Source organism: Musa acuminata, chromosome BXJ1-8 (assembly GCF_036884655.1).
Source record: "Musa acuminata AAA Group cultivar baxijiao chromosome BXJ1-8, Cavendish_Baxijiao_AAA, whole genome shotgun sequence".
In the NCBI taxonomy this organism is placed as follows: Eukaryota; Viridiplantae; Streptophyta; class Magnoliopsida; order Zingiberales; family Musaceae; genus Musa; species Musa acuminata.
In genome coordinates, this window is record NC_088334.1 from 5,251,911 (window position 1) to 5,279,632 (window position 27,722).

A 27,722-nucleotide genomic window follows, 5' to 3' on the forward strand; every position below is an offset into this window, starting at 1 on the left:
CGATAATGACCTCCTGCCGAGGTGTTGGCCACATATGGATCTATAATGCTGAGGTGTCAATCATGTGACACTATAATAATGTTTATATGGTGTCGTTCAAATGACACTATGGTGCATGTCACATTATACTGCAGTGTTAGTTACCTGGTGTTATGGTGTTGGTCATATGGAGCTGAATGTTGATCACATGGCGCTAGAGGGTAACTAATATAGGGATAAGAAAGTAGTTAACACTTCAATGCCATATAGTCGACACCCCAATATTATACGAACAACACACCATGGAACCTTAAAGTTGACATCACAACATCACGTGATTGACTCCTCTGCACGAGGTTGAATTGATTGGATATTATTATATCCTATATTCGATATAGTGCAATAGCGATAAAGTCCACAAGAATCATGCGCCGCCCCCCATAATTGACATCGATCACAGGAGTAATTGTATTGGGAGCATACTATAAAAGAGTTCTCCATGTACATCACCGAACATTTTGATAATTGAATGCAAAATATAAGTTGAATCATCGAAATCCAAAACACATTTGATAATTCGATGGCCTTGAGCATACAATCCCATGAAAATGAAGTTGGAATTCTTCGACAAGCAGAGCAAAAGAACTAATAGAGAGCAAATTTAGACGGGCGTACCATTCTCCTGAAGGTTCTTCAACTGCCACAAGTTGATGGCATTGAGGTGCTAGGGAACAGGGATTGGTAAAGATCACGGAGAGTGTATCGCTGGCTGACGCAGAGCCGATGATGCATGTGTGCGTGGAGGGCATCGGGTCATCGTCGGGGGAGGCAAAGCGTGCAACGACATCGAGGATTCGGTTCCTAGCGCAGCCAAGAATCGAACCGAGGTTTCTCTCAACGATCATACATTGTAGCCACGCGGTGGTCGACAAACGAGATCGGCTTTTCGCTTCCACCTCGAGGGCAGATAGCACCTCGATCGATGAGATGAACAAAATGAGGGCGCACAGCAGGAGGAGAAGAGATAAAAGAGCCATCTTGTCCTCGTCACATTGCCAATCAGATTTAATTAAGCTAAAATTATATCAAATCAAATAAAGAAATCACATCAAATATTCCGTCACAAGTGTCTCGAACTATATATAATACCTCAATGACAATCTTTTGTCAAAGTCACTACTGCAAGTTGTGATAACGTCGACAGTCCCATCATGTTGTGGCTGTCATTTGTCAGACCTGAAGGCAGAATGCGATGTCAAACAATACACCGCGATAGATTCACAAACAAGTGAATTTTCTACATAATAGACCTCTGCTTGCTTGTTGGTGTCTCTGCTCAACATATTTTGAGATGGGTCTCTAGCGTCCTTCTGCAGCTGTGACGGTCATGTTGTTGTAAGAATACACCAGGTAGGTGTCATCTGGTGGATGACCTATATCTGGATTCAGGTTTCTTTGAATTGTAAAGATGGGCTGTTTGGGTGCTGCAGAGATTGTGGCTTCCTCGTTTTCCAGCATGAAGACAACCGAAGACATGGCTGGCCGATCGTTCGGGCTATCTTGCACGCACAGGAGGCCCACATGGATGCTTCTCAACACCTCGGTCGGAGAGCATGTGTCGGCGATGGATGAATCGACGTAGTCATTTTCCTTGCCTTCGTTCCAGAGTTCCCATGCCTGAATCATTGAAGGTCCAAAGTGAGAAAGAGAAGTCATAGCCAAATCTCAAGAAATCTCAGTGCCGGCTTACGTAAGCTAGAAGGTTTGGGAAGTCCATGATTAAGTGAAAGCTGCTGTTCCGAAAGCCGCTCACAATCTCCAACAAGAGCACTCCGTAGCTGTAGACATCAGACTTCACGGAAAAGAGGCCCTCCATTGCGTACTCAGGAGACATGTAACCGCTACAAGGCATCACACCACATGAATTACATCCATGATTAGAATCTAGTAAATCAATGTGTTACATGAACACACATCGATGATGCCGCAGGGGATGATGCTTACTATGTTCCGACGACTCTGTTTGTGCTTGCTTCATCCTGGTTGCCACCAAAAATTCTTGCCATACCAAAGTCAGATATCTTTGGATTCATCTCTGCATCTAGCAGAATGTTGCTGGCTTTAAGATCCCGATGAATTATACGAAGCCTCGAGTCCTGGTGTAGATACAAAAGTGCTCGAGCGATCCCCTTGATTATGTTGAATCGCTTTCCCCAGTCAAGCTTTGCTTTCTGTGTTGGATCTGCAAAAAGATCAACAAGACCAACCAAGATAATGAATCTTTGGTCTCAAAATTCATGTTCTAGTCTTAAGATGCATCAGTTATAGCTAAATCTGGATTTCTCAATGATTACAAGAAAGTGAAGGACTATAACGAACCAAAGAGGAAGAAATCCAAACTTTTGTTGGGCATGTACTCATAGACCAGTAGCTTCTCTTCCCCATGGATACAGCAAGCAATAAGCTTGACTAAGTTCCTGTGCTGTAACTTGGCAATCAAAATGACCTCATTTTTGAACTCCTCCAAACCTTGCCTAGATCCTCTCAAGAGTCTTTTAACAGCAATCTCTTGTCCTCCTGGTAGGTTTCCCTGAAATTAGAATTTTTTTTTTCTTAAATCAACTTCATTGTCATCATTGATATCCTTTGTCATATTATATCTAATAGACATCGAGGAATCCATCTGCTCACAAGGAAGGTCATGACCTTTTCCTTTTCTTTCTTATACACTATATAAAGTAACATATTAATAAAATGAATAATGCTAATTGTAAAATTAACAAATCATTGACAAATAAGGCAATGTCAGAAACACTAATAATCATGAAAAATTAAGGTCAATTTTGGGCACCCAACTTTGTGAATTTTGGTGGCACATACAATTATGGTGATGGATACATAGTCTTAATGAACAAATATAAAAGGGATGACAGCAGCAAGTTCTTTTTTAGACAAGAAAAACACGCACTTTATTTTGGAAAAAACGAAAAACAGATGCTTCAGAAAAATTTGACACATAACAAGAGAACTTAGCACTAAAGGAGACTATGGGTATATTATATACTAATTTCTTCCACAATAATGACCCAATCCGTTGAATCATGATAAAATTAAATTTCCTTAAAAAATACTGAACAATTGAATCATGTAACAGGATATATAGGATGAGGGTCTGAGGTTGGTGACAAAGGAATATTTGTAGTGAAGTTCTATATACCACAAGAAAAAATGAGGTCAACATTATCAAGAATTCAACATTACGATAAATTCAGTTTTAATACTTACCTTGTAAACTATGCCAAAACCTCCTTGTCCCAGCTTATTTGAATCGGAGAAATTGTTTGTGGCAAAGAGTATGTTCTCAAAACCAATTAGCGGAAGTTCTGGACCTTGATGAGGCTGCCTTTCTATGAATTCGTTCGAGCCAGATATGTTATTTGCAAAGTCTGTCCCTGAGCTCAGATCACTTAGTAGATTTCCTTTCTTTCGATCCTTGAATACACCTGGTTAGGCAATTGAGTCAATTAAATTCTCATAGCTGATCAATTTGGTTCCTAAAATTTGTAGGGACACAACTTACCTAAACCCTCACTGAACTTCCATAAGATAAAGATGCAGGCCAAAGAAACGATAATCGCAGAAAGAGATACTATAATTACTATCCTCCTAGTCTTCGTCTTGCTTCCTGCTGTTCCTGTTTACAGAAATAACTTCAGATGCATATTCTGAAACAAAGTCCGATAAGCATTGTCGAGTGAAAGCTCCTAAGAATTCAAGATGGTGCAGCATGTCTTATTATGACTGTAGGTCTGCCAGGACGATGCAGTGTCCAGGTTCATTACAGGAACAATGTGATCGTCTCAAAGGAAAAAAAATTCTATTGTAGATAGCAGAAAGAATAGCTATATGTCAGTGGAAAGCTCAGTTTCCTGCAGTGATCAATATGTATTCATGCTCCACATCCTCAACAAGACTACCACATACTACAACCAGTGTTGCATTGAAACAATAATATCCAAAGGGAAAGAGATAAAATGCATACCTAAACTAATATCCATTAGGCGCAAATAGAGATCCTCCCCACCACTGCTTACCATCTCAGTATCTATCAACTCTCCCACCCAAATCAAGCACCCTGAGAACGTTTCGTTTCCCGTTGTCACATCAGAATAAGCATAAGCTGTACAGGAACAATTGGTTAGGCATGCAGTTCTGCAGTCTCCGATGTTTCTGTTCCTAAGAAACACAACATGGTCTGGCAATTTCATGCCTTCAACTCTCAGAAATCCATCACCATCACCACACCTCAATGCCTTCTTTCTGGTGCAACCAGCCGAGAAGTTCCCATTCTCCCAGTCACTCTGAACCTTGGGCTTAAATCCTTCCATACATTTGCATGCTGGCACTGATTCAGTACTATCACAATACGCGAATTGACCGCACCATCCATATGTTTCGCACTTGTCATTTGGCACAGATGAGTACTTTGTCCAATTCTTGGAACTATTATCCCAAATCAGTAACTCAATCTGTCCTAAATAGTTTAATGTGTATCTAATATACAATGATGCATCTGAGACACTTAATGTGATGCCGATCTCATCATCATCTTCTAGCACTGTTAAGTATGCCACAGCGGTGGTGTTGATTGCTCGTGATCCAGTGAATATTTTCCCAATCCACACTTGGCTTCTCCAGTAGGGCTTTGTCCCCGACCAAATCAGGAGCTGGGCAGCAGTGCTGGAACCAATGCCAAGGGAGAAATTCCCTGGTGAGGGGTCATTTGCGTCCTTCCAAGATGTAATGTACCTGGCTGAGTGTTTGCCGAAATTGTACTGGATCTTCATACCTGGAACGAAGGTGTCCGTAGGATGATCAAAGCTCTGCCACAATATATTATGACTGTTTGCTCTAAGAACCAGACTTCCTGAGTTGAGCAGCACTGCTGCTGTGTCATTGCCTGGTGTGCCAAAGCCTGATAAATTTGATGACCAGAAGATGCCTCCTTCTGAGTCCATGATGACGAGGTTGCTGTCATCAGAGATTCGAAGAGTCGCAGAGGAATCATTGATCGGCTGCTCTCTGTTGGCAACCCATATGACCGTCCTCTGAGGGATGTTGTACCACACCCCAGCATAGAAATCACCAGTGGAATTTGTAGGAGAGAAGAAGCCGAACACAAATTCTCCAGCATCGGAGACCAAAGTCTCATTCAGGGAGATGAATTCCCCGGGAGTGAGCCTGTCATCTGAAGCACCAAGCAGTAGAAGAGATAGAGATGATAACAAGAAGATTGCAACGTACGGTAGTAGCCTCACCATCAGTCTGCAGCTTCTTTTTGTGAACCTTTATGCATTTGAGATTCTTGCAAGTAGATAGCTAGGATTTCTTCTTTTTGCTTTCTTTCCTCTCTATGAAGGGACTTGAAACTGCTTGCAGATTTTGAACTCCATAATTTAAGCAGTGATCAAATTGTAGTTGGTGGGTGCTAACTTGCCCTGTTTTGTTCACAAATGCTAAAGAAGAATCCAAACTGTTAGACTGGTCTCAGAACATCAAACCACAGAATGTCACAAGAAGACAGTGCAAGAAGAGTGCATGACAAGCAAAATGACCCCTGCACCATGTCCTTGACTTTGATCGTAGCAGCCTTATTGGACTCTTCTCATAGCAGTGCAAGGGATTAGTCCAACATACTGATCCAGGCATGCCCCACTTGATTGCTGGCATTGACCAACCAAGAAGGTTCTGACCTGATCGATCATTTGAATGAATGTAGAAAGATCGGAAACAAGAAAGCAGAGGCTTCCAGGAAGTGAAGACCTGCCATTGTCTTCATGATGAGAACAATTTAGCTCAGAACGCCAACAACAAGTAAATTGACTCTGCAACAGGAACTCAGGAAGAGAATTGCAACTTCCTTGTTTGACTCTGCAGCTGGAGTTTGCTTTAAACCATGAGAAGTAAATTGACTCAATGGAAATTTGATTCAGGAAGCCTACCGAAGTGACAAATGAACAGCTGATAGAAGTCAAAACTTGGGATCATCAATCTTGGTGTGCAACCTAAAATGAAATGGTGATTGTTTGAACAACAAGAGATTCGATCTTAGTATTTGCATTTTGATCCTTGTGTGTTCTTTGAGATGCCATCAAAAGTTTCTGTTTGCTTTGACCTCATCCAGAATGTTACCTATCTCATTTATGTTCTCCTTTTTAGAGTATCAAAAGATGATATCATGATCAAAAGTAGGATAAATAAACGCAAGACTCCCAGAATTTGATTGTGTTCATGTATAAGACAACCATATGCACCAAAAGATTAACCCCAAGTCCCCAAAACCAAATCAGACCCCAACAACAGAACCATGATAACATCAGTCTTCATCATCCCTGACCTTTAGCAAGTCCTGCGACATGGATCTCTTTCTTAACAGGGGAATCGTGTTTGTGATGTTTGTTACTTCTTTCTATGTCTCTTAATCTTTGCATTCCACTCCCTCATACTTGACAGTAGAGGCAACACCATCACAACCCTACGACACACAGGATTAGCAGACACAGGTAGATGTAAACTACTACATGATTTGCTTACAGAAATAGTTTTCTCATGCTCATTGTAATTAGGCAGCATGTTCTGAGTCATGGTGGATCAGATTACAACTAGTTGAGATGCGGACGAACCAGCAGCAGAAGACGTACCATTTTTACGCCCATCATACTCATCCTTATTCTGAGCCATCGGCAGCCAGGTATTCTTCCTAGTCCAGGTTCAAAGATGGATGTCCAAGGACATCCCCCCTCAAGGCCAAGCATGCCTATCCCTGTCCCACCCGTCTCTCTACATTCCATCCGCCCCATGCCCACGTGATGATCACAGCATCCCATCCCCAACGGCACCATCGTCGTCCTCTCCCCTCTGATCCGTAGCCTCCTCGGGCCACATCTTTTTTCATCGCCCATGCCGAGGTCACCAGCCACCGCAACCTTCTATCCGGCGCCCACCGCCGTCGGATCGTGATCCGACGACCAGGCCGAGCGAAGACCACGGACCCAGCGTGCGACAGGATCGGCATCGTGGCTAGAGAAATGCCGGTTGCCCCCTCGACGCCGCTCGTCCCCCGTCCCTGGACCACCCACCACTCGTTCGAAGAAATCACGCGGTTTGGAGTTCCCGCGGTGCGCGCACCGGAGGAGCACGTCTTATCCTCGGGAAGGAACGGAGAAGAGTCTGGAGTACGTGGCAGCGCTTGCCACGTAAGAGATCACGTACGCTGGCGTCGTGGTCGCTTCCGCACCACGAGGAATTCGTATTTTATATCGGCCTTTTTTTTTCTCCGTCTCGATTTCCGTGATTTGATTTTTTAATGAGTTCATCAAAATCAAAAAAATATGATTGGAGGCGGTAGGTGGGCCCGAGAGGCCGACGAGGCGGGCCAGGCTGTCGCGCATACGGAACTCACGTGGCCCGGTGAGAAGGCTGGTGGCGGAAGAGGGGCCACGTCAGAAGCAGGGAATCTCGCCCACCCTTCTGAGCGCCACGTCCTTGACCCGGGATTCGTGCGTGGACCGAGGAAGTGCGAAATGACAATATTAGCCCTGTACCGAGTCCGGTTACCGCCCAGCTAAGGGACCTCGAGACAAAAGAGAAGTTATAATCTCTTTTCGTAATGGCCATCAGATTTCTCGTCCTTATCGTTTCCTCCACTTTGCCTACTTTGGCAATACTACCTGAAATGAAATAAACAATTAAGGCGTGGAGAGATTCCCAGAGAACGGCCGTAAAAGTTCAGCGCAGGTGAGACGAAAATGAACGGGTCGCTGTTTCTTGCTAATTTCCTAGGATAAGAAATCGAAGAGGAGGAAGAGAAGTGACGGTGACGGCAGGATCGAGAGATCGATCGATCGAGAAGGGGAGGAATGGGGGTGAAGCAGTGCGAGCTGTGCGATCGGCCGGCGAGGATGCACTGCGAGTCGGACCAAGCGAGCCTGTGCTGGGAGTGCGATGCCAAGGTGCACGGCGCCAACTTTCTGGTCGCGCGCCACTCCAGGTGCCTGCTCTGCCAGAGCTGCCAGTCGCCCACGCCGTGGCGGGCGGAGGGCGCCAGGCCGGGCTACGCCGCCTCCACCTGCGGACGGTGCGCGACCGAGGGCAGGAAGGATGGGGGTGCAGACGGAGGACCAGGTGGCGTTGGCGTGGCGGAGGAGGATGAGGGGGAAATGGGAGGAGAAGAGGCGGACGAGGACGAAGACGAGGAAGCAGAGGAACCGGAGGACGATGGCGTCGATGAGGAAGGGGAGAACCAGGTGGTGCCATGGTCGATGACGCCGCCCCCGGTGTCGAGCTCGTCGAGCAGCGAGGAGGAGCAGGAGGCGGGTCGGAGGGAGCGTGGCGGTGGCTTCTTGAAGCGGACGCGGGTGAATGTCAATCTCCCCCTTTCGCAGGTAAATCTGTCATCTTCTCTCCGTTCCATTACCCTAAAACAATTTAAGCACCCTTTTCGTCAAATTTCTAATTGCGATCTTCATCTGTCGATTCGTTGCAACAAAATTTCATGAATTACCTTCCAAATTAGTCACAAAATGTTAAAAAAACCGAATTTTTGATCCCCAAACACGAAACTTTTAAAAGAGGAGTATTGAAAAGGACGAATAATCCACGAATGGATCACAGGAAGATGTCGCCTGTTCCTCGTCCCAACCGAGCTACATGACGTCGGACGACGCCACCTCCAGGGGCCGCAAGAGACCTAACCCTCTCCGCGCCGACACCTCCTCCACCTCCGCCCTCGGTGATGTACGCTTCCACGGCAACCAGGGAGGTCTGTCTTCCTCCCATCCAGGTGAGTTCACCCCCCTAATTGTTCCAATAACCGAAGCCATCAGAAAGCTAACTCAAAAAAAGTCCCGTGTTTTAGGCATTGCAGAACAATCCAAGAAACAACAGGGCTAACTCAAAAGATCAAATTGTGGAAGACACACCTTTGTATCTACTACGTTCGAGCTTCAGTAAGAGTTAACATCTCGTTTACTCGACAAGTCTCTTATCACTTTGTTTCCGTACATGCAATGGTTGAATCTGGTTTCATGTATCTTTCATATTGCTGATTTGATGTGTTTGACCGATCTGATCCGATTCAGATGATCATATTGTGTGGGACAGATTCAATCAGCAGGAATTGAATTTTCCGGTGTGATTTGGGTGAGAAATTTGTTTCAATATGAAAATTATATGATTCTGTGTTAAATCTAATCTTTTTCTTCGTTAACGTCATTACCAAAAATTAATGATAATTAATTTTTATTTCTTAATAAACTAATTATAGATTATTTTTATAATTAATTATCTTTAATATTACGATTTTTATATTTTTTAAAAATATATATTAAGATCTCTATATTTACGAAAATAAAATATTAAGATTTTTATACAGAATTAAAAAAATAATTTCATATAATTAAAAATAAAAATTAATACGTTATAAAAGTAAATATTTTATTTTCGTAATTATAAATATTTTAATATAATTTCAAAAACTATAAGGATCAAGTAACCTCTTAATACACGAGAGATTGATGAATTTGTTTTGGAATGTAATAAATGCGAAATTTAAGGAAATATGCAAAATAAAACAAAAATCCTGAAGTATGTATAAATGTCGTGTTGTTATTTAACTCCAAACTCATAGATCAGGAGATGAAGCTGATGGCAACACAAACATTTCCGAGTTCTTCAGCCTCCATTACCACATTTCATCAGCAGATGGAGGATAGTTAAACTCGTGTATGTTGATTGAAGATCACTAAAAGGAAGAAAATGTTGAACAAGATAGATGATTTCCATTAAAATGAACATTTGCATCAATAGATCGACATAAAACTATCACTTTGAATTGCAATTACTACAACTCCAGTTTAAGGGCATCATCACAGATAACAAGATCCAATGATGCAAGGATCTATATGCTAAATTATGTCCCTATATGAACACTTCAATGCACAAAGAGAACAATTCAATTATGCAAGTTGAATTGCTGTTTCCCAAGTAGGTTCCCCCTGCATGCAAGGATTGATTCCACAACAAATCCAGTTTGCAGACAAATCCAGTTTGCAGACAAATCCAGTTTGAAGATGACGAGAACAACATCGATCGAGAAAGGAGATAAAACATACCAATTAGACCTGTTCGATTTCTTTTACAAAGATCTAGAATTCGACTGAAATTTAAATACAGATGAATACTAAGAATCCATCAATAGAGGAATGAGTTTTGGAAGCAATGGCTCAGGCAAATCCAGCAATGTCATCTGAATGTAGCAGCTCCAAGTAGGTTCTCCCTGCAAAGCAGGAACTTGGAACCATCTACACCTCCATAACGTGGATATGTCATCATAGTCAACCGCATCTCAAATTCAAAAAAGCTAAATAGACGAAATTGAAGAAGCAATTCTTGAAAGATTTCTCAGAACAAAGCAACAACTTCTCGATCAAGAAAACTTACGAAGCAGATCAAACTGCAGAGTGTAATTAGAAAAAAGCATCAAATTTAGCCGTTTCTTTGACACAGATCAGTCATCGGAATCAATCAACAGAACTGCAACGCCGAACGGCGACTGATCTCGCACGGGCACTGGGGCCTCCATCGTCACAGGCCTCCTCAGAGAGGCCCGGGGTGCACCGTGCATCTCAGCATTCCAATACCAAAACCCAATGGCGAATCCAAAAACCCTTTCAAAATCGAAGCGATAACCAACGTTTTAAGAGACGACGAAGAAACAAAAATCACAAGACCGAGATAAAGAACTACATAAAATCCGCAAACATGGTCTCTCCCCTCCGCTCCTCTCGCCCTCAATCGCAATTGCAAGTGGTGGCCGACATCCCAATTTATAGATTGAACGAAAACCCTAACCCTAGTGTTATGACGCCTATCGCTATATTCTTACATCAACCCCTAAATTTATGATCCAACGGCTGGCATCAACAACAACAGGATGTCGGCTGTTATGGGCGGCAATGGGCCGGACCGGTTCAGGGTAAGAGGAACCCATCGAACCCATCAAGAAATTTCTTGAACCGAATTCGACCGGAGAGACGAAGAGGAGAACCCAATCGCCTTCTTCCAACAGTGGTGGTTTTTGTTGATGAGTCCGCGAATGCATCTAAATCTCGGATTCGGAGCAACAAAACGGACCTTTTGGAACCTGACCCGATCCTACTAAAAAGGATCCGGGTGTTCATTTTGGGTCCGATGAAGTCGGGATCCGCTTACATTCTATATATTGACAAGCTCCCGCAAACCCTAGATCTGTCTGTGCAGCTCGCAAGGCTTCGCTCCTCCCGCTCTACTGCGGTCACCACCGTTGCTGGCGGTTAAACGGCTTTGCCTTCTTGACGTTAGCCTTCTCGGGGAAGGTACGCCGTAGATGTGCCGATTTTGTTTTCCTACTTCGGCTCTCTTTTTGTTCTTATTTGATTGATTCGAGGTCATTCGTGGTGTTATATGCCATGCTTAGATCCATTTTCTTGTAGTGTTTGTTGCTTTCTGTGACATGTCTTTGAGCTGCAGCCGTAGTATATTTTTCTTGTCATTTAGGTTTATATAAACTAGGTAGATCTGGTTGTTAGTCTCTTTCGTTTTGTTGATTAGGTGTTTGAAGTGCTAAATGTCTTGTTTTTAGTGGATTTAGTGCCATTTATTGTTTCTTGCATGTTCCATATTGTGTTGTCTGCATAATTGTCTTATGAAATTATGTTCTACCTACTAGTGGCTGATGTTTATATGTGCTTATACTAAATTTACCTTCTGATTTTGTAGATGGTCTCTGCTGGATCGTGTTCGTCGGGTGATGAGATGACGAATAATAACGAAGGAGCAGATGCGATTAAAAAGCCCCCTAAAAGGGACATCAGGCGCTACTATTGTCAATATTGTGGAATTTGTAGGTCTAAGAAGAATCTTATACGGGCGCACATGCTTGCCAACCATAAGGTATTTGTCCATACACCTTTTTTATGCTGTTTTTGCCATTTTGTTATTGAGAATTTTGATTGAAGGGATTTGGTTATGTGATTTCTGGATCATTTGATTGAAGGGTATATGCTTCGTTTTTGAACTTTGGAAAATTTATTGCCTATTTACGTCACATCTTAAAATTGATTAATTGCAGTAAAATAAGTAAATTTGCCATTACTTGTTATTGTTAAGGGTCTCATTTGTTATCCGTTCCTTTCTGCCTTGAAACTTCTTTAGTTTGAACTGGAAGATGCACAATCTGATGAAGTTGAAGGCATAAACAAAGTGGACAGAATGAAGCGATATACTTGCAAGGAGTGTGGTGCAAGTTTTCGCAAACCAGCTCATCTGAAGCAGCATATGCAGAGCCATTCTGTTGAGGTGCTACAGTTTCCTGAATTGAAATGCATTTTTTCTTTTGTCTTAGATCATCTAACTTGTATACATTTTCTTTGTTGAGATGCTTTCACTCATTATTTACCAAAAACATATTTTGTTTACTTATGCCTGTTTCTCTTTCACTCTACTGCTTTTCGGTGGATTCTTGTGGTAAACAAATATATGCATGAGTTGAGTACTTATTTAACCATTTTCTGCAATTTATATTTCAGACTGCTGTAATTCTGTTTTAGAAAGCACTTTGATCAGATTAAGGTAACAATAAATTTGACCTCAATGTATTGTGTGCTTACTATTTGTAACAATTTTAAAACAGGGCAGGTAATGTTATTTGTTTGGTAGGTTTGTGTACAGACTTTTCTAAAGTAAAATGGTTTTGCAGGCATAAAAATTTGGTCCTGTTTGAATACTGGATTATGGATATATTGCGTGAAGCATTGGATCCCATGCAACGAACTCCAAAATGCGAAGAGGCTACACTACTTATCTTGAATGGACCAGTATCAGGAAGGGGGAACCTCCTGTGAAGCTCCATCAAGAAAGCCTCAATCACGCAATTTCTATGAGGTCTGTCTTTAACTGTTATATCTATTTGAATTTGATGTTTAGTATATAACTGTTACAAGTTACAATGTGTTTTTTTTCTGAAGTTGCTTGTATGGTCTTACGATGCCAGTAAGATGATCCCCAAATTGATGGGAAGGTTCTCAAATGGCCATGGTTTTGAGAAATGTGATGGTTGGGATCTTGTAAGGATGATCTGTCAGCCTGCTTTCTCATGTTTTTTTATCAAGGCATCCAAATATGGGAGAATTTTGTTTGTTGTTTAAACCCTTTATTTTGTTTCCTGGAATCAACTATCACACAGTTGCATAAATATTTTCTGCTAACATGCATTTGTTCCTTAGCTCTGATTTGGTTGTTTCATATTTCCTGCTAATAATTAATTTGTGCTACAATAAGAGCAATGCTATTTGAAAGTCAAAATGATAAAAGTTGCCTACATGTTAAAGTTCATTATTTTTGTACCTTTTTATAAAGAATAGGAAGTCTTTTTCTTTTCTCTTATTACAACTTACAATTCATTGTTAGCTGATGGCCCTTCATTTTTCATTTTTCTTTCCTATTGGTAGTCCCAGTACTGATTGTCTTGGCTTGGGCTGATTCTAGTTTTGCATACTTTCTGATGATTTTGGTACAGAGACCTTTTTCCTGCCCGGTGGATGATTGTCGTGCTAGCTATAGAAGGAAGGATCATTTGACTCGCCATTTATTGACTCACCAAGGAAAACTTTTCGCTTGCCCTGTTGACAATTGCAATCGCAAATTTGGAATAAAGGCCAACATGAAGAGGCACATGAGAGAAATTCATGAAGATGAATCTCCTTGTGAAGGTCAAAAGCAATATGTTTGCGGTGAATCTGGATGTGGGAGAACATTCAAATATCCCTCAAAGTTAAAGAAACATGAAGAGGCACATGGTAAATTTCCCTGCTATAGGTGTTTTATCTATTTTCTAAGCATGGAGAAGTATTTACATTGTAGTCAATTCTAGTTTTTTTAGTTCTCCGCATTAGGAAATGATAAACCTGTTGTTAAGGTGATTGCTTGGGTTTGAGTCTACACAATGTTTGTATTAAATGGCTAAAATTTTCATTGTTTGTTAATTTTCTATATTGCATTATAAGTTGTAATTTGTTTTATTACTTCAATATCAGTCAGTTCTGCAGTTTCAAGGTTTTATTAATTTATCTCGATATACATTTGTTTACAGGGGTCATATAGTATGCTATTTTCTCATTGTAATTAGGTCATATGAAAAACTTGTTTTCCTTTATTACTCTGTCAGCTAAACCACTTAATGTTCTGCAGTTAAAATGGATTGTTCAGAAGTTGTTTGCTGTGAACCCAGCTGTACAAAAACATTCACAAATGCAGAATGTCTTAAAGCTCACGTCAGGACTTGTCACCAATATGCTGAGTGTGAGGTCTGTGGGACTAAGCAACTAAAGAGGAACTTTAAGCGACACGAACTCAAGCATGAGCTGAATGAGAAGACTGAGAGGATCGAATGCAATTTCAAAGATTGCAATTGCACATTTTCAAATGTAAGACCCGAACATATCTGTTTATGTTGTTAAATTATGCTAGAATGTACATGAATTTTCTTTCTTATAGATTGGTGATGCATACCGATATAGCGAGGCTAAATTTATTATATAAAATTACTCAAAAATGATTCTTGATAGAAGAATTATTTAGGTGGCCATTTTTTTCAGTAGTTCATTTTTAGTATTTTGCTTGTGACTTTTTACTCTGTAAGAAAAGCAATATGTTGCTGTTTTAAATTTTCTGTTATAGAAAACCTGTAATCCTCTTCTGTTTGTTTTTAACTTGCTTCTCTTACACTATGATCCTTCTCTTCGAAGCAGTTCAAATACCAGTTTTGGATCTAATAATAGTTCATTGTAGAAGTCTTGATAATACAATACATTCATCTACATGTTTACCATTTAATTGTGTCAGTTTTAATTTGGTTAGACATTGGTGTTGAGATAATATAGCCCATCTTGTAAAGAGTAAGATTTTGTTGCATCTGGTGGTTATCATTATGCATTACTGATCAACAGTACTGTAGTAAGATGTATGGAACAGTGATCATGGTTTCATTTCTCTGTTCAAGATACTTGTGTATTCTGGATATAGTAAAAGTTCCTCAATGCTGAAATTGGGGATACATCCGACGAGTATCCTGAGCCCACACACAAATCTAACAAAGTGGTGTATCCTGAGCCCACACACAAATCTAACAAAGTCTGTTTTTTGACAGTTAGATTCATCTGTATCAATTTTTCATAATGGTGTGATTGATTAAAAGCTGATTTTTTTTGCTTATGCAATACTCTGATATTTGATGTACGCATTTCCTATTGGTAATCAGGTGTTTTTTTTGCTTTCCGTGATTGTAAAGTATGTTGTGATTTGTTTCAGGCATCAAATCTCAGACAGCACATAAGAGCCGTACATGAAAAACTGAGGCCGTTCACCTGTCAGTTCTCGGGATGTGGGAAGAAGTTTCCCTATAAGCACGTGAGGGACAAGCATGAGAAATCTTGTGTTCACGATCATGTTCAGGTAAGTCACTTAAATCTTCCACTTTGATTGGTCAAGGGTTTTAAAGTGCTGAAAAGATGTCTAATGTGGGTTTGCATGACCAATAGGATCACAAATTTCTTAGTACTAATATTCTTTAGGATTTATTTTTCTTGTGTTCTTCCCTAGAAAGAATCTTCATGCTGTAGGGAAAATAAAAACTCGTCTGGATGTGTTCTCAACCGATGCAATGAGTTTTTCTTCATTTTTTTTTTTAATTCATAGGATTCATTTGTGGAACAAAACACTCCTATTTGATCACCTACCTTTAATGTTCATGATTTCTGATATGTTCTTGGACTCTTTACTGCAGGGTGACTTCATCGAAACCGATGAGCGATTGCGTTCTCGGCCAAGGGGTGGACGGAAACGGAAATGCATGTCCGTAGAGATGCTACAGCGCAAGAGGGTGGTTCCTCTGAGTCGAGCTTCTGTCCTTGATGATGGAGTCAACTATTTGAGATGGTTGCTTAATGAACAGTAGTGTGTGGCCTTTTGAGTAGATATGAACAGATACATGATACACGCAGTGGTCTTCCTTGACGTCTCGACCTTTAGATGATGATGACACAATGAACAGATATGTAACTATATGTTGTTGTGATTTGTAATATGACTCGTTGATAATGACACAATGAAATCAAGCATGCCTTGGATGATAGCTCCGTGTTCCTACCGCCACTGTGATTTTGAATTTGAGTTGGAACCAACTGCACATGGCTCGTGTTAATTGTTGCGCATTTTTGTTCTTGTGCCGTTGGTTCTCTGCTTGATGCGAGTGATGTCAACTTCTGGCTTCGGCAGATGCTTTCTCTAATTGATGGGGATTAGATGATGAGTGCACGGGTAAAATGGGCAGAACATTCGGATGCCATATCAGGAGATGAGGAGATTTCCTAATATTGATTTATCCATCTAAAAATATATATTAAAAGAGAAAAATAAGATCATGTGAAGTTGTCGATGTTCTGGACACTGACTTGAAGAAAATTTATAGGGAGGTTTTTGGTTGCCATTCTTTTTCTTGCCACACTCATTTCTTTGATCAATTTCAGGTTGTTCGCTAAGATCAATGTTTAGAATCCATCTCTTGTCTCACAGCATGACGAAGCGATGAAAAGAAAAAAGAAAAAAAATAAGACGAAAGAGAACACAGCATGAGGAAGACGAAGCGATGAAAAGAGAAAAGAAAAAAAATAAGACGAAAGAGAACACAGCATGAGGAAGCAATGGCAACGCAAAATTTATAGGGAGGTTTTTGGTTGCCATTCTTTTTCTTGCCACACTCATTCTTTGATCAATTTCAGGTTGTTCGCTAAGATCAATGTTTAGAATCCACCTCTTATCTTTGCATGGTTTAAAATCTTAATCCGATGTCACCAATGAATGGATCGATGACAAAAAAAAAATGAGAAAAGAAAAAAAATAAGACGAAAGAGAACACAGCATGAGGAAGTGATGGCAACGCGAAAGTAACGTGACGCAACAAGAAAACAATCGAGAAAGTGAGAGAAAGATGACAAGAAAAGAGGAGAAAAGAAAAAGATTATGATGAAAAAGAACACGGAGAATGAGGAAGCAGTGGCAACGATATGCAACAAGAAAATAACATGATGCAACAAGAAAGCGAAGAAAATAGAAAAAAAAAATTAAAAAAACACACAACTGTAACAGCTATTACAAATAAATAATAATAATAACAATACTAGTCCGCTGACCATTCGATCAACTTGGTGTAGTACAGTTCATACCGAATCAGATAATGATCAACCAAACCGGGTGAGTCACAATTGTCAGCCGGACCCTTAAATACTGATGGTAGTATAGGCTGTCTTTTAAACATTGTCCATAACAGCAATTCAGGTATCCTCAGTCACAAAACGGAAAATAAAACACACTTCAGATTAACTATTCTAAACTCTAACAAGAATGTTCATGACTCTGAATTTGGTATCACTGCACTGAACCTCAGCAGGCTGTGACCTTTATTATATTTCTCAGCATCTTTACAGATGACATGAAAACATCAAAGAGCTACCAAAGTGGTTCTACAATGGAAACTTAATGCAGGAAACTCAGCGCCGCCTATATATCGACTTCTTATCGCTTTAAATGTCCAAGATGAAATGTGAGGGAGACAACCAAAACAAACTGTGACGATCGTTCTGTCGTTCACCGTTTTGAGAACATTCCTTGAGTCAATGATGAGAAATCATATTCATTGAGCGAGCGACTGTTGGTAGTAGATGGAGAAGAAGTTGCATGAGGATTGTTTACTCCACCACCAGCAGCTAATCCATCAGCAGATGCTGAGGATCCAAGAGCATGCAGCCTTCAAGACAATAATTCCAGTATCAACAGATCACAAGGTTCGCCATCAGATAAAAAGTTATGGAAAATGAAAAAGAATGAACAAATAGTCATGACAAAAAGAGAGTTTTTGCTTTTCATATTAATCTCTAAAACTACACTTTCGTTAATTTCATACAAGTCCCTACATGATTCTTATTTAATAATAGTTATTTATTAAGCATGGTATACTCCTTCCAGATATTTTAAGCGTAAATTTAAGAAACATACAAGAAATATTCCATAAATGGTTTTGACCCAATTATGTTTTTGAAATTATTATAAATGTCCCAAAAAGTATCCTCAATATGTAAAACATTGCTAAGATGTTCCCTAGCCTCATCCTAGTGTTAACATAGATAACAAATTAAAAACATTAAAAACCCTCTCAATACCATTATTTGCAATATACAATTCGCCAATAGTAATACTATTTGTTTCTATTGAAATGTTCTAGTGATTAGTGCATTATTGCATATATGATGAGTCTAAAGTTCGAGTTCATGTTTGAGCATCTCGCATGTTATTTAATGTAATGAAAATTTCTAATTAAAAATACTTTGTATGAATATTTTTTTCTATCGACATAGTAACACATGCCCTCTTTATTCATCTTAATTATCCTCCGCAAAAAATTAAGATTCCTTTATAGAAAAAGAGAACACAGAATGTTTGTGCACCAAGACAGCTTCTACCTTATTCTTTTATTTTCAAGGAGAGCCGTAAACCTTTCTAAGCAATATAATAGGAGCTAGAGAGAAAATGATTTTTTTTCTCATCCAATTATTTCAACCAGATGTCAGTTCAAGAGAATGAATACGACTAGTGCATGCAATGACAAAAGATTTGGACGATTTAAAGTATAAACTCATGCAATATGATGATTTTTGGACTGTAAATGCAAACAATTAAAACTAAACCACCCTATCCCACATCGGGAGAAAACATTGAACGAAGAGGACTAGAACAAGTCAGTACACGAAGTTATGTCCAAGCAAAAATAACTGTTGAACACATGAATTGTCCTAAAGCATTGTTTCTATAAGCCACACATCCAGACAATACAAGACAAGGTGGTAAATGCAGGAAAATCATTTCCCTATGATTATTCAATCATCTTAATGACAAGTCATCAACCCTTCTTTTGCCCCTCTCATTTCATGAAAGAGGAGAGAAATGTTTGCCTAAACCAATAACGAAGGATTCCATCCACAAAAAACAAAGTCAAGCATTAGATCGTATTTGCTGTATTCCATCACCAAAGTTTATTAGTCCGCATACAATCTTGTAGGCCATTGATTTTCTTCACCTTTCAAGGAATTGACCAATGGTCACTTCATGCTCTCCTAGTGTCATTTATCCTGATTGGTTAATGTTATCCTATTATCACAACGAAAGTACTACTTTAGACATGTTTAGGCAACTTTAAGTATTTTCCCGTCCTTGATTGCTACCATCTTTCCATGTAACACTGATCATCCATCTCAATGCCCTCTTTGCTACATGAACTTTTTGATATTTGGTCCCTAGCAGATATGAACAATACACAAGGACCCATGTGACTATCACCGAATAGCTGGGATAAAGGCATCTTGTTATTGAAACTGTGAATGCTCAACTGTTCAACCTCTCTGAGGGTTAGTTTCAATATCATTACAAGGTTTAGGTTAAAGAATTTTGGCAGGAGGGATGCATACCCAGATGCTGCAACAGGACCATAGCTCCCAGATGGATGAAGGTACGTAACGTTTCCCATCTGCTATTTCACAAAAAAAGAGGAACAAATCAAAATCTGTGTCTTTGGAAAAATCACTTATTGAGCCTGTTAAACTTCATCACCTGGATTGAGTTGTTGGAATACAGGTGTCCAGCTAGTGGCACATTGCCTGGGACCTGATAACCGAAGTTCACCCAACTCTGTGCAATGTTTCCTTTCATTGTGTTTGAATCACTTACACTTCGGTGATGAGTTCTGGGAGAAAATTCTTCAGGTGCATTGTTGGATTTACTAGCAGCCATAAGAAGAGCTTGCTGCTGGGGAAGGTACACTAGCTGTTGTTGAAGTGCAAATGGAGATGCCATATTGGACTGTAAACCATCACATTCCACAAATTAAAGCAATTAAGTACTTTTAAATTAAATTTTCAGATCTAATAATAACCTACAGATGACCAAGTCTGTGAAGGTAAATTCTCACAAAATCTCTTGGCAAATGACATAGAATATAGTAACGAGATAACTATCGAGTGAAAGCTAAGGGAAAGTATAGAGAATAATTCACAAAATTGAATATCACAATAAACAGAAGCATAAAAATTTCCACAAAAAATTCAAAGATATAAGAACTACATGACATTCTGAAAAGGTAGAGTTTGTTGAGAATTTTGATCTAATATTTTGCACAAGCTTTTGTCATAAAAAACAGCAGAAATTACCTTATCAAAGAGGCTCATGATATCATTTTTTACATCTGTCTGGGGCTTTTTTTCAGTCGAAGGCTGCGTCAAAGACGTGGATTCCTTAAACAGTTCCTCAACTCCCAGTGCATTTTCGTTCTTGCTTTCAACAGATTTTGTGGTGCTGTTTGTCTCCAAGGCACTGGTTAGTTCTGCAGCTGGAGATCAAGTATAATGAAGTGATATCACCAATACTGATTAACAGAGGTGTTTAGAGTCAGCTGCAGGACTGGAAGCGACAAAAATACTGAAACAGCAATAAGCAAGTAGCAACTAACAAAGGGATGTTAATTACATGCAAAATTCACGAGCAAATGGGAAAAAAGAAAGACATAGGCTTCTTTTCTATTTTTGCCCAACAGTTAAATATAACTTACACTGAAAATCTGCCCATGAATTATCATTAACAGAAGATGATTCTGTTCCATTTTCACTTGTACCATCCATAGAAAGCATGTTAAACAGATCAACTGTGGGATCAGCTTTTGGTGGTGTCGTTTTCGCATTAACCATAGCAGGAGCTACCTCTGCAGATTCTGGTGAACCTACCAGGGTTCTCCCTGTTTCCACTTTTTGTATGGAGGATACCTGGTAATTCATTAATCCACAACTGTTTGAACAATATATACATAATAAACTTTCTTACTTGCTACCTAAATAAAGCAAACGAACTGATCCTGGAAGGAGGAACACACAGCACAATGTAGTAAATTAAAGAACACAATCAAAACTCAAAGGCATCACAAATTTGTTTCAATTAGTTTATCGAGTTCACCAACAAATCACGTCAAACAGACCATGACTTCCTACATGTAACAAGACATGCAATTCCCAAATGGTGTAAGACAAACCAAATCACAACAGTTATGATTTCCAACATAGTAACTACCTCAGTAGAACTGTACCATCGTCCCCCATCTTCCCCTTATCCAAAAAAAAAGGGGGGGGGTGGGGGAATAGGAACATACACAAAAGCAAAAGAAAATTTAAAAAACCATGAAAAAAAGCAAAATATTTATAAAGAATCTCCTTTTCTTCTATATAAACGTACTATATAAGTATATGACTCCATGTGATACCTCTGAACATAGTGACTTTCCCCTCAAATGTACAAGATTACATTGTTCTAATTTGAAAATTGGTAAATTGCCTATCATTTATCATTACAAACTCAACGGCCATACAGCTAGGAGAATTATTGTGAAAACAAAAGCTTACCAATTAATATAAAGGCTATTAACTATGTAACGAGTGATGTTGATTATGTATACCAATTTTCAAAAATAAAACAAGAGTATCCTTTTTTGCTTGCTTCAAACACCATAGCTCCTAGTTTCCACAGAATATTTTCAACTTTTCTATTGGCATTCTGAATCACTGAATTCATAAACAATTTTCTTTATGAAAATTTTGATTGAGAATTCAGGTTTATAATGTAAACAAGAGAATCTCATAAACTCAATTGATTATGCTGAGACAGCAAACGTTAGTTGGTTGTAAAGAAACATTTTCTCTAACAAAATCTTTTACAAAATTGAAGCCTCAACAACAGATCTTCACAAATAATCTGTAACTACAATAGTCATTTCAAGAACTAGAGTTAAGAAAACACCACTCGCTTGAGATTAATGATTACTTTAAAACCAACATATTTATCACCTACCAATGTTTATTAGACATCAACAAAATTATCACTTTGGCAGCAAGGAACTTAACATTAGACCTTGATAATGCATATATGGCTTCCTAACATCAAATACCAAAGCACAGTCCATGTATGAACAATATATTATTCACTTAATAGTTAAAACATTATTGATGCTTCAGACCACCTTCACTACTGAAGACAGTAAATAGAAAGATCAATTCAAGATATCTATGATAAATCTAGATTAAGGAAAGACAAAATTACCGGGCTGGGTAGTTTAGGAACCACAAGATTATCTGTCCTTGTACTTTGTGGTTCATTATCCTGCTTCTCTAAAGATTTCACGTTGTTAGTATCGTCATCCCCACCTGTATCACTGGATTTTTCCTTATACTCAGAAGCCTTTTCTTCTTGAAACTTCGAGGGCGATTTGAACCTTTTATCCAAAGGTACCCATCTTTTTTCTTCATATCTGAAATTTTAGTTCATTGCATAGAAAAGTATCCTTGGTCAACAATTTAGATATATGGAGAATGAAGAAAGAAAACACAAAAATCAAGTAAATAGGAAGATGTAAAGAACAATACTTTGCACGAATGAAATTTTCAATCCCAACTCTGTCATAATTTGGAGGAAGTTCTGCTTCCCAGTAGCTATTTGCCTTCTCATTTCCCATGCCTACAACAACCACCCATATCAAAAGGCCTTAAAACAATTTCATAGAAACAGAAACCCTTTTTTTCTCCTTTTTTAGTAGAAACAATTGCAGCAAAAGTACAGAAGGTGTGTAAACTAACAAACAAAAGGCCAAGATGCTCACTTTGGATAAAAGCAACCTGCTCTGGGAGCCACGTGTCTAATGTTGCAGATCTTACCTGTATTAGAAGTAAACAATTAAAAAACATAGAGTTAGATCATGCACAAAATTTGCAGTCACATCATAAATAATGTTATATTATTGCTAAATCAAAATAAGAAAAGTAACCATGGTAATAAATGAAATCAGCATATCATATTCAAGCTTTCTTTTGTTTAATGTAAATGATTTGAAACATCATAACAAAAATTAGAAAAATCATATCCTCTTTAATTTATATGTAGCATTAAGAAATCAGATCATCAAATAGAAAAGTGAACTTCATGTAAAGTTGCAAATTTCATATCTGCTATATTTACCCTAGACCCCAAGAAAATATCTTCATGCAGCATATAATCCCAAAGCACTACAATTTCAGAGTTAATTGAGTTAAACAGGCATGATATCTATCAAAGGTGACACCTCTAACAAGGAGAAAAAGCATCCAAATATGAAGTACTAGATACAATAACTTCATTTTGTTAAAAGAAAATATAACAATCCATGTATGAGCACATGGGCTTACAATCCTTACTCATATATATAAGAACTATGAGAAAAAAATTAATTTATATTTACCTATATTGTGACTCTAGGACATTAATTAGAATTAAAATAATACTCCTTTAACCAACTTAATTTGACTAGAAATAATACCTTTTTAACCAAGTAGGCAAGCTGCTAAAACATAATGATGAAAATTAATAAATAATAACAGAAAATGGTTTGCCCCTGCATCTTCTAAGTTGATTAGGGGTGAGACAGGAAAATCATTTTCAATGCCTAGTCTCATTAGGATTGAGCATCCATATATAAAAAGATGCAGAGGCCCTTCTTTTGCATTCTCCATAATCATGGAGGATTCCTTTGACTAAGGGATTGCTATACCAAGCCAGAAAGATTTGACATCAGGCTGGATTGGGCACTTTTGTAATGACTTCTAATCGATGTGTTGAAGGGCTTAACCGAGATATTCTAGGCTAGATAGTCATATCATGTTTGAGGCTTTAAGCTCTTTTAATGGTCAAAAAGGCTAGTTTATGACCAGGCAAAACCTGGCTACACACTAGCTGATAAAAGAGATTTCAGGGGTGGGTCCTATAATAACATTACCCAAGTAAGAGAGGGATGGAAAAATACCTTCTGAAAAACAGAGGGATGAAGAATAAGACAATCTGCAGAAGCAAGCAGACAGAAAGAGGTTTTGACTTCACCATAACCATGACATTTCTAAAAAGCAAGTATTACCACAACCATGACATTCACAACCATCATCAACAAAAACAAAAGTTATAGATTTTACTAAAAGGCTGTACTTTCAACCTCGAGTTGATTCTAAAATACTACTCATTGGTTGACCAACTGAAGCTGGCAACCCAAACAAGTAGTAGTAATGGTGTTATCATTTGATTCACCAAATCATATACACAATATATGGAGGGCTAGCCACAAAGATTAAAAAAATACTCATATTTTGAGTAAAAACCTGTTAGTTATAATAAAATATACCATGTTAAAATGTATATATTTGAACAAAGCTTACAACTCAAACCCAACCCAATTAATAATTCTCGTTACCTGATCCGATCCACATAACAGTTTACAACAGCCCAATAACGACACAATTTAACCTATCTACAGGACTAAAGATAATATCATAATTAATATCTAATTTTAAAATGACATGTTAACACATATAACATGGTTAACTTAATAATTACACGGGTTAATTCGATCCAATAATGTCACTTCTCTAAACTCAAACTCAATCCATTTATTAATTGGGATAATTGTGCCAACTCATGTACGATGAAAGCCCAAATAGGCTTAAACCTAAGCCCATTAAATTTTTGTGTTGTATTTGTGTCAGATTGTTGTGTCGCTGAACACAAGTGACATACCTAGCACATGCTATCACCATGACAAATTGTTGGCAGAACTAAATGACTATTAAGATTCACATAGGGACTAAATGATTTATTCAGAATTACATCATAAACTTGTGCATTGCAAAATGCCATCACTGCAGCAAGTTTTTGCATGTTACATCTCTGAAGAATGATCCCTTCCTTAAAATTGTACTTTTATTTAATCACATTAGAAATAATAACTGACCTTTGATATATGTACCCCCAAACTTCTATGAATTCCAGAGCATGCCATGCATATAAAAATTCCCAGATTCACGCTTGCCCATCGTGGACCTCTGCATAAAGACAATAAGCATTAGATTCAGAGAATATCTCAACATAAAGGGACCAAATTTTAAACCTATCCTGACTCGAAAAAATATAAAGTAGGCAATACTCAAAGAACACCCCAACACAATAAATCCAAAAGTTCTCCAACCTATCTGGGATATAACATGTTGGCTTTGACTTAAAACCTATTAACAATACAACATAATCTAGATTGGTGCTTTTACACCAATCAGGAAGGTTATCTTAGAAAGAGAGAAAAATTATAAATTGTATTCAAGAACTGAATGTTAATAATTCCTGATATAACAAAAAGTTAAGTACATGTTAAAAATGAAACAGAAAATTAGAAGTTGTACTCAAGATTTAAATGTGTTTCCTAGATTTGATAAAAGAATAAGCACATGCCTTATGTTCAGTATTAAATACACAATGCCAGATGTTCCCTTGCAAATAAACAATAATGTTGACATGTTTTTAATGCTTCAATGAAATGAGAATAAAATAATCTGGCCTGAAATCAAATAAAGATACATGTATGCCATAATTCAGATTCACAGTGTCCAAGTCCAGTTGCATGGACAACAATGTTCACTAAGCCAATAAAATTCAAACTAGCAAGCTCCAATGAGAACAACAATATCAGCTTAAATGCTTACTTGGACTTGCAATCAGCGCATTCCTTGTTCTCTGGCAATTTGAGAAGTCCCTCCAATATCTGAAAATAAGTAGACCAGAAAAATATCACACTTAGACAGACAAACTCATTGTGAATATAAACATTCAGACTTTTCTATATATAAGTCAAAAGATGAAGCAAATTGGAAAAAGAAGCAATCAGCTCAACTTATTTTTGGTGGGGTTCCAATTTGGTAAAGATAGTAGAAGGGCCAAACACGGCCACCCAAATTTGATGCTTATAAGATTTTTGACGACATCTAAACAAAGATGAATTTTTTGAAAAGAAATTAATAACTGGATTGCAAAGTGACACGTATAGCGACAACAAGATGTCGTCAGCAAGGATTAGAATACAATATTCACCTTAGTTTAGTAAAGTTTATAAATAAAAGAGGGAGATCAGGTAGGGAGGAGGGCTGCAGATTTGTTAGTAAAAAATGGAGAGACACAATAGTACCTAGATAGGTGATTGTGCTGGGTAAAAGACAGCAAGTTGTAAGCCATCATATGTTCGAAACTGTTGTTCTCCACAAGCTGGCAGTTGCTCATCATTTCAAATCAGAGATTTTTCTTCTATTCATACTGGTAAGGTCCTGATATATCCAGTTAATAGCCTTTCCAATTACTTTTCTTCTCCAGTTCCTATAAATTTTAAGCACTAATCTAACAAGGATAAATCTTGAATGATCTTCAGATTTACAGAATCCTAAGGGCTTCATGTTTAAAATAAAAGGATGCTAAAAAATTGGGAATACAATTTGATCTCATTTATTCCTAAACTTAGTAAACTAATTTAATTTTAAAAGAATCAGATTAGTTTAATCCAATTTCAACAAAAAATAATCAACATGAGCAATATTAGATAATTAGAAAAATGATGGAAAAAATGACTCCATTTAACAGATTCACAAATTTGTCCAAGGTTAAACCTATGCAAGATCCTTCTCCATCAATTCTTCCAAAGTTTCTCTAACTTCTTACGATCTTCTATCGCCAAAGATATTGGGTAAGCTTTTACAAGTTAGCCTTCATGGAGGTCCAAAAAATTGTACAGATAAGTTTCTTTTAATTGGTATTCTTATTTTTACGTGTAGAAGCATCCCAAATTATTAAATTGTGACCTAGATCTCAAGCTGGTCCTCTGTACCAAGAACCTTAGAAAAGGAAAACCATACAGAAAAGTTGTGGTTAAAAGACACGTTTTCATATAGATGATGGATTTGGCAGCGGTTAAGAAGATGCATAAGTTGCAGATTTTCCCTCTATTAAGGCCCTTTTCAACTGACCTACAAAGTTTTCCACAAGGAGCTCGGTAGAACCAACCAAACCCTAGATCTAACCGTCACTGGATGAAAAATCACACATTTTCAATGTCTGATTGAATGCGATTGAAACAATTGGCACAGAAACAGACGTCGAATGCAGAAACTATCAAACCAATTTCACGATATGCAACCAACAATCTACGACCAAGAACCCTAATAAAATCAGTATCCTAACAAGATCACGTGCCAATAAGAAACAACGATCCATAACGACAGATCCTCTCATTCCCGCGTTCCCAGTCCACCGATTCACGAAATCAACGAACGGGCACCGGAAACTCGAATCTTCTCTTCGTTTTTTTCCGGACAAAACGAAGCTTAGCATCAAAAGGATCGGAAACGATGGAGAAATCGAAGAAAAGAACGGACCTTCCTGTGTTTCTCATTGAGTTCTTTGGAAACGGAGGCCTTTTCGTTCATCTTGACGCTCGAGCGAGCCTTCCCGGTGCTACCCGAAACTGCGAAAGGAGGATGAGGAGAGAGGGGAGCGAGAATTGAGGGCGCGTCCGAGGCAATAAGGAGAACTGGTGGATCGCTCTTTGATGTCTCTTTTGGCACTCTATTCCTTCTGCGGACGAAAAGCCAGAAACCGATGACCAAATATTTCCTCTCAACACGACCTGTTTGCCATCGCTTAGACGAGGTATTTTAATTTTAGAAATA

General features: G+C 38.6%; 4 protein-coding genes, 1 long non-coding RNA gene and 3 other non-coding genes across 12 annotated transcripts; 2 read left to right on the plus strand and 6 right to left on the minus strand.

The window, feature by feature from the left end:
• Positions 1 to 1,043: 1,043 nt before the first annotated feature.
• LOC135587201 (G-type lectin S-receptor-like serine/threonine-protein kinase At1g11300) lies at positions 1,044 to 7,113 on the minus strand. 3 transcript variants are annotated; one of them, XM_065078323.1, is made up of 8 exons: positions 6,681 to 7,113; positions 4,022 to 5,495; positions 3,560 to 3,673; positions 3,265 to 3,482; positions 2,359 to 2,569; positions 1,984 to 2,221; positions 1,730 to 1,880; positions 1,044 to 1,656 (listed from the first exon to the last, which is right to left on the minus strand). In XM_065078323.1, exons 2-8 carry the CDS (start codon positions 5,298 to 5,300, stop codon positions 1,339 to 1,341), a joined length of 2,529 nt encoding a protein of 842 aa, XP_064934395.1. In that variant the 5' UTR covers positions 5,301 to 5,495; positions 6,681 to 7,113; the 3' UTR covers positions 1,044 to 1,338. The 3 variants fall into 3 exon arrangements, with proteins under 3 accessions (XP_064934395.1, XP_064934394.1, XP_064934396.1); XM_065078322.1 differs by having other exon boundaries at positions 4,022 to 6,514; XM_065078324.1 differs by lacking the exon at positions 3,560 to 3,673 and having other exon boundaries at positions 4,022 to 7,113.
• Positions 7,114 to 7,611: 498 nt separating this feature from the next.
• On the plus strand, positions 7,612 to 9,226 carry LOC135587202 (zinc finger protein CONSTANS-LIKE 2-like). Its single transcript, XM_065078325.1, has 3 exons — positions 7,612 to 8,423; positions 8,653 to 8,821; positions 8,897 to 9,226. The coding sequence occupies exons 1-3, from the start codon at positions 7,899 to 7,901 to the stop codon at positions 8,929 to 8,931; spliced, it is 729 nt and encodes a 242-aa protein (XP_064934397.1). The 5' UTR covers positions 7,612 to 7,898; the 3' UTR covers positions 8,932 to 9,226.
• On the minus strand, positions 8,530 to 9,097 carry LOC135587204 (uncharacterized). The gene is made up of 2 exons (XR_010475795.1): positions 8,961 to 9,097; positions 8,530 to 8,835 (listed from the first exon to the last, which is right to left on the minus strand). It is a non-coding gene; the product is annotated as an uncharacterized LOC135587204 (long non-coding RNA).
• Positions 9,227 to 9,632: 406 nt separating the features above from the next.
• LOC135591897 (small nucleolar RNA snoR97) lies at positions 9,633 to 9,736 on the minus strand. The gene has a single exon (XR_010478662.1). It is a non-coding gene; the product is annotated as a small nucleolar RNA snoR97 (small nucleolar RNA).
• A 523-nt stretch (positions 9,737 to 10,259) lies between these two features.
• LOC135591884 (small nucleolar RNA Z278) lies at positions 10,260 to 10,375 on the minus strand. Its single transcript, XR_010478649.1, has one exon. It is a non-coding gene; the product is annotated as a small nucleolar RNA Z278 (small nucleolar RNA).
• A 145-nt stretch (positions 10,376 to 10,520) lies between these two features.
• Positions 10,521 to 10,663, minus strand: LOC135591901 (small nucleolar RNA snoR134). Its single transcript, XR_010478667.1, has one exon. It is a non-coding gene; the product is annotated as a small nucleolar RNA snoR134 (small nucleolar RNA).
• Positions 10,664 to 11,237: 574 nt separating this feature from the next.
• LOC103993594 (transcription factor IIIA) lies at positions 11,238 to 16,207 on the plus strand. Of its 2 annotated transcripts, XM_009413718.3 has the most exons (7): positions 11,238 to 11,393; positions 11,797 to 11,970; positions 12,232 to 12,375; positions 13,595 to 13,874; positions 14,266 to 14,501; positions 15,385 to 15,528; positions 15,860 to 16,207. In XM_009413718.3, the coding sequence occupies exons 2-7, from the start codon at positions 11,797 to 11,799 to the stop codon at positions 16,028 to 16,030; spliced, it is 1,149 nt and encodes a 382-aa protein (XP_009411993.2). In that variant the 5' UTR covers positions 11,238 to 11,393; the 3' UTR covers positions 16,031 to 16,207. The 2 variants fall into 2 exon arrangements, with proteins under 2 accessions (XP_009411993.2, XP_064934400.1); XM_065078328.1 differs by lacking the exons at positions 11,238 to 11,393; positions 11,797 to 11,970 and adding an exon at positions 12,776 to 12,960 and having other exon boundaries at positions 12,237 to 12,375.
• Positions 16,208 to 17,429: 1,222 nt separating this feature from the next.
• LOC103993593 (ADP-ribosylation factor GTPase-activating protein AGD5) lies at positions 17,430 to 27,667 on the minus strand. Of its 2 annotated transcripts, none has more exons than XM_065078326.1 (11): positions 27,429 to 27,667; positions 25,713 to 25,771; positions 24,971 to 25,061; positions 22,820 to 22,874; positions 22,587 to 22,677; positions 22,264 to 22,471; positions 20,729 to 20,939; positions 20,331 to 20,509; positions 19,735 to 19,983; positions 19,593 to 19,654; positions 17,430 to 17,878 (listed from the first exon to the last, which is right to left on the minus strand). In XM_065078326.1, exons 1-11 carry the CDS (start codon positions 27,477 to 27,479, stop codon positions 17,719 to 17,721), a joined length of 1,416 nt encoding a protein of 471 aa, XP_064934398.1. In that variant the 5' UTR covers positions 27,480 to 27,667; the 3' UTR covers positions 17,430 to 17,718. The 2 variants fall into 2 exon arrangements, with proteins under 2 accessions (XP_064934398.1, XP_009411992.1); XM_009413717.3 differs by having other exon boundaries at positions 19,593 to 19,651; positions 27,429 to 27,666.
• Between the last annotated feature and the right edge of the window lie 55 nt (positions 27,668 to 27,722).

Bases quoted from the DNA above. Each gene is read 5' to 3' on its own strand.
- LOC103993593 (XM_065078326.1), bottom strand. From the start codon at position 27,479: ATGAACGAAAAGGCCTCCGTTTCCAAAGAACTCAATGAGAAACACAGG. The intron at 22,472-22,586 runs GTATTGTTCTTT...CTAAAATTTCAG, and splicing joins GAAAATTTCATTCGTGCAAA to ATATGAAGAAAAAAGATGGG. The intron at 19,984-20,330 runs GTAATTTCTGCT...GATGGTTTACAG, and splicing joins TCATGAGCCTCTTTGATAAG to TCCAATATGGCATCTCCATT.
- LOC135587201 (XM_065078323.1), bottom strand. From the start codon at position 5,300: ATGGTGAGGCTACTACCGTACGTTGCAATCTTCTTGTTATCATCTCTA. The intron at 3,483-3,559 runs GTAAGTTGTGTC...TTGCCTAACCAG, and splicing joins GAAGTTCAGTGAGGGTTTAG to GTGTATTCAAGGATCGAAAG. The intron at 2,570-3,264 runs GTAAGTATTAAA...TTCTAATTTCAG, and splicing joins GTTTTGGCATAGTTTACAAG to GGAAACCTACCAGGAGGACA.
- LOC135587202 (XM_065078325.1), top strand. From the start codon at position 7,899: ATGGGGGTGAAGCAGTGCGAGCTGTGCGATCGGCCGGCGAGGATGCAC. The intron at 8,424-8,652 runs GTAAATCTGTCA...AATGGATCACAG, and splicing joins TCAATCTCCCCCTTTCGCAG to GAAGATGTCGCCTGTTCCTC. The intron at 8,822-8,896 runs GTGAGTTCACCC...CCCGTGTTTTAG, and splicing joins TCTGTCTTCCTCCCATCCAG to GCATTGCAGAACAATCCAAG.
- LOC103993594 (XM_009413718.3), top strand. From the start codon at position 11,797: ATGGTCTCTGCTGGATCGTGTTCGTCGGGTGATGAGATGACGAATAAT. The intron at 13,875-14,265 runs GTAAATTTCCCT...AATGTTCTGCAG, and splicing joins GAAACATGAAGAGGCACATG to TTAAAATGGATTGTTCAGAA. The intron at 15,529-15,859 runs GTAAGTCACTTA...TCTTTACTGCAG, and splicing joins GTGTTCACGATCATGTTCAG to GGTGACTTCATCGAAACCGA.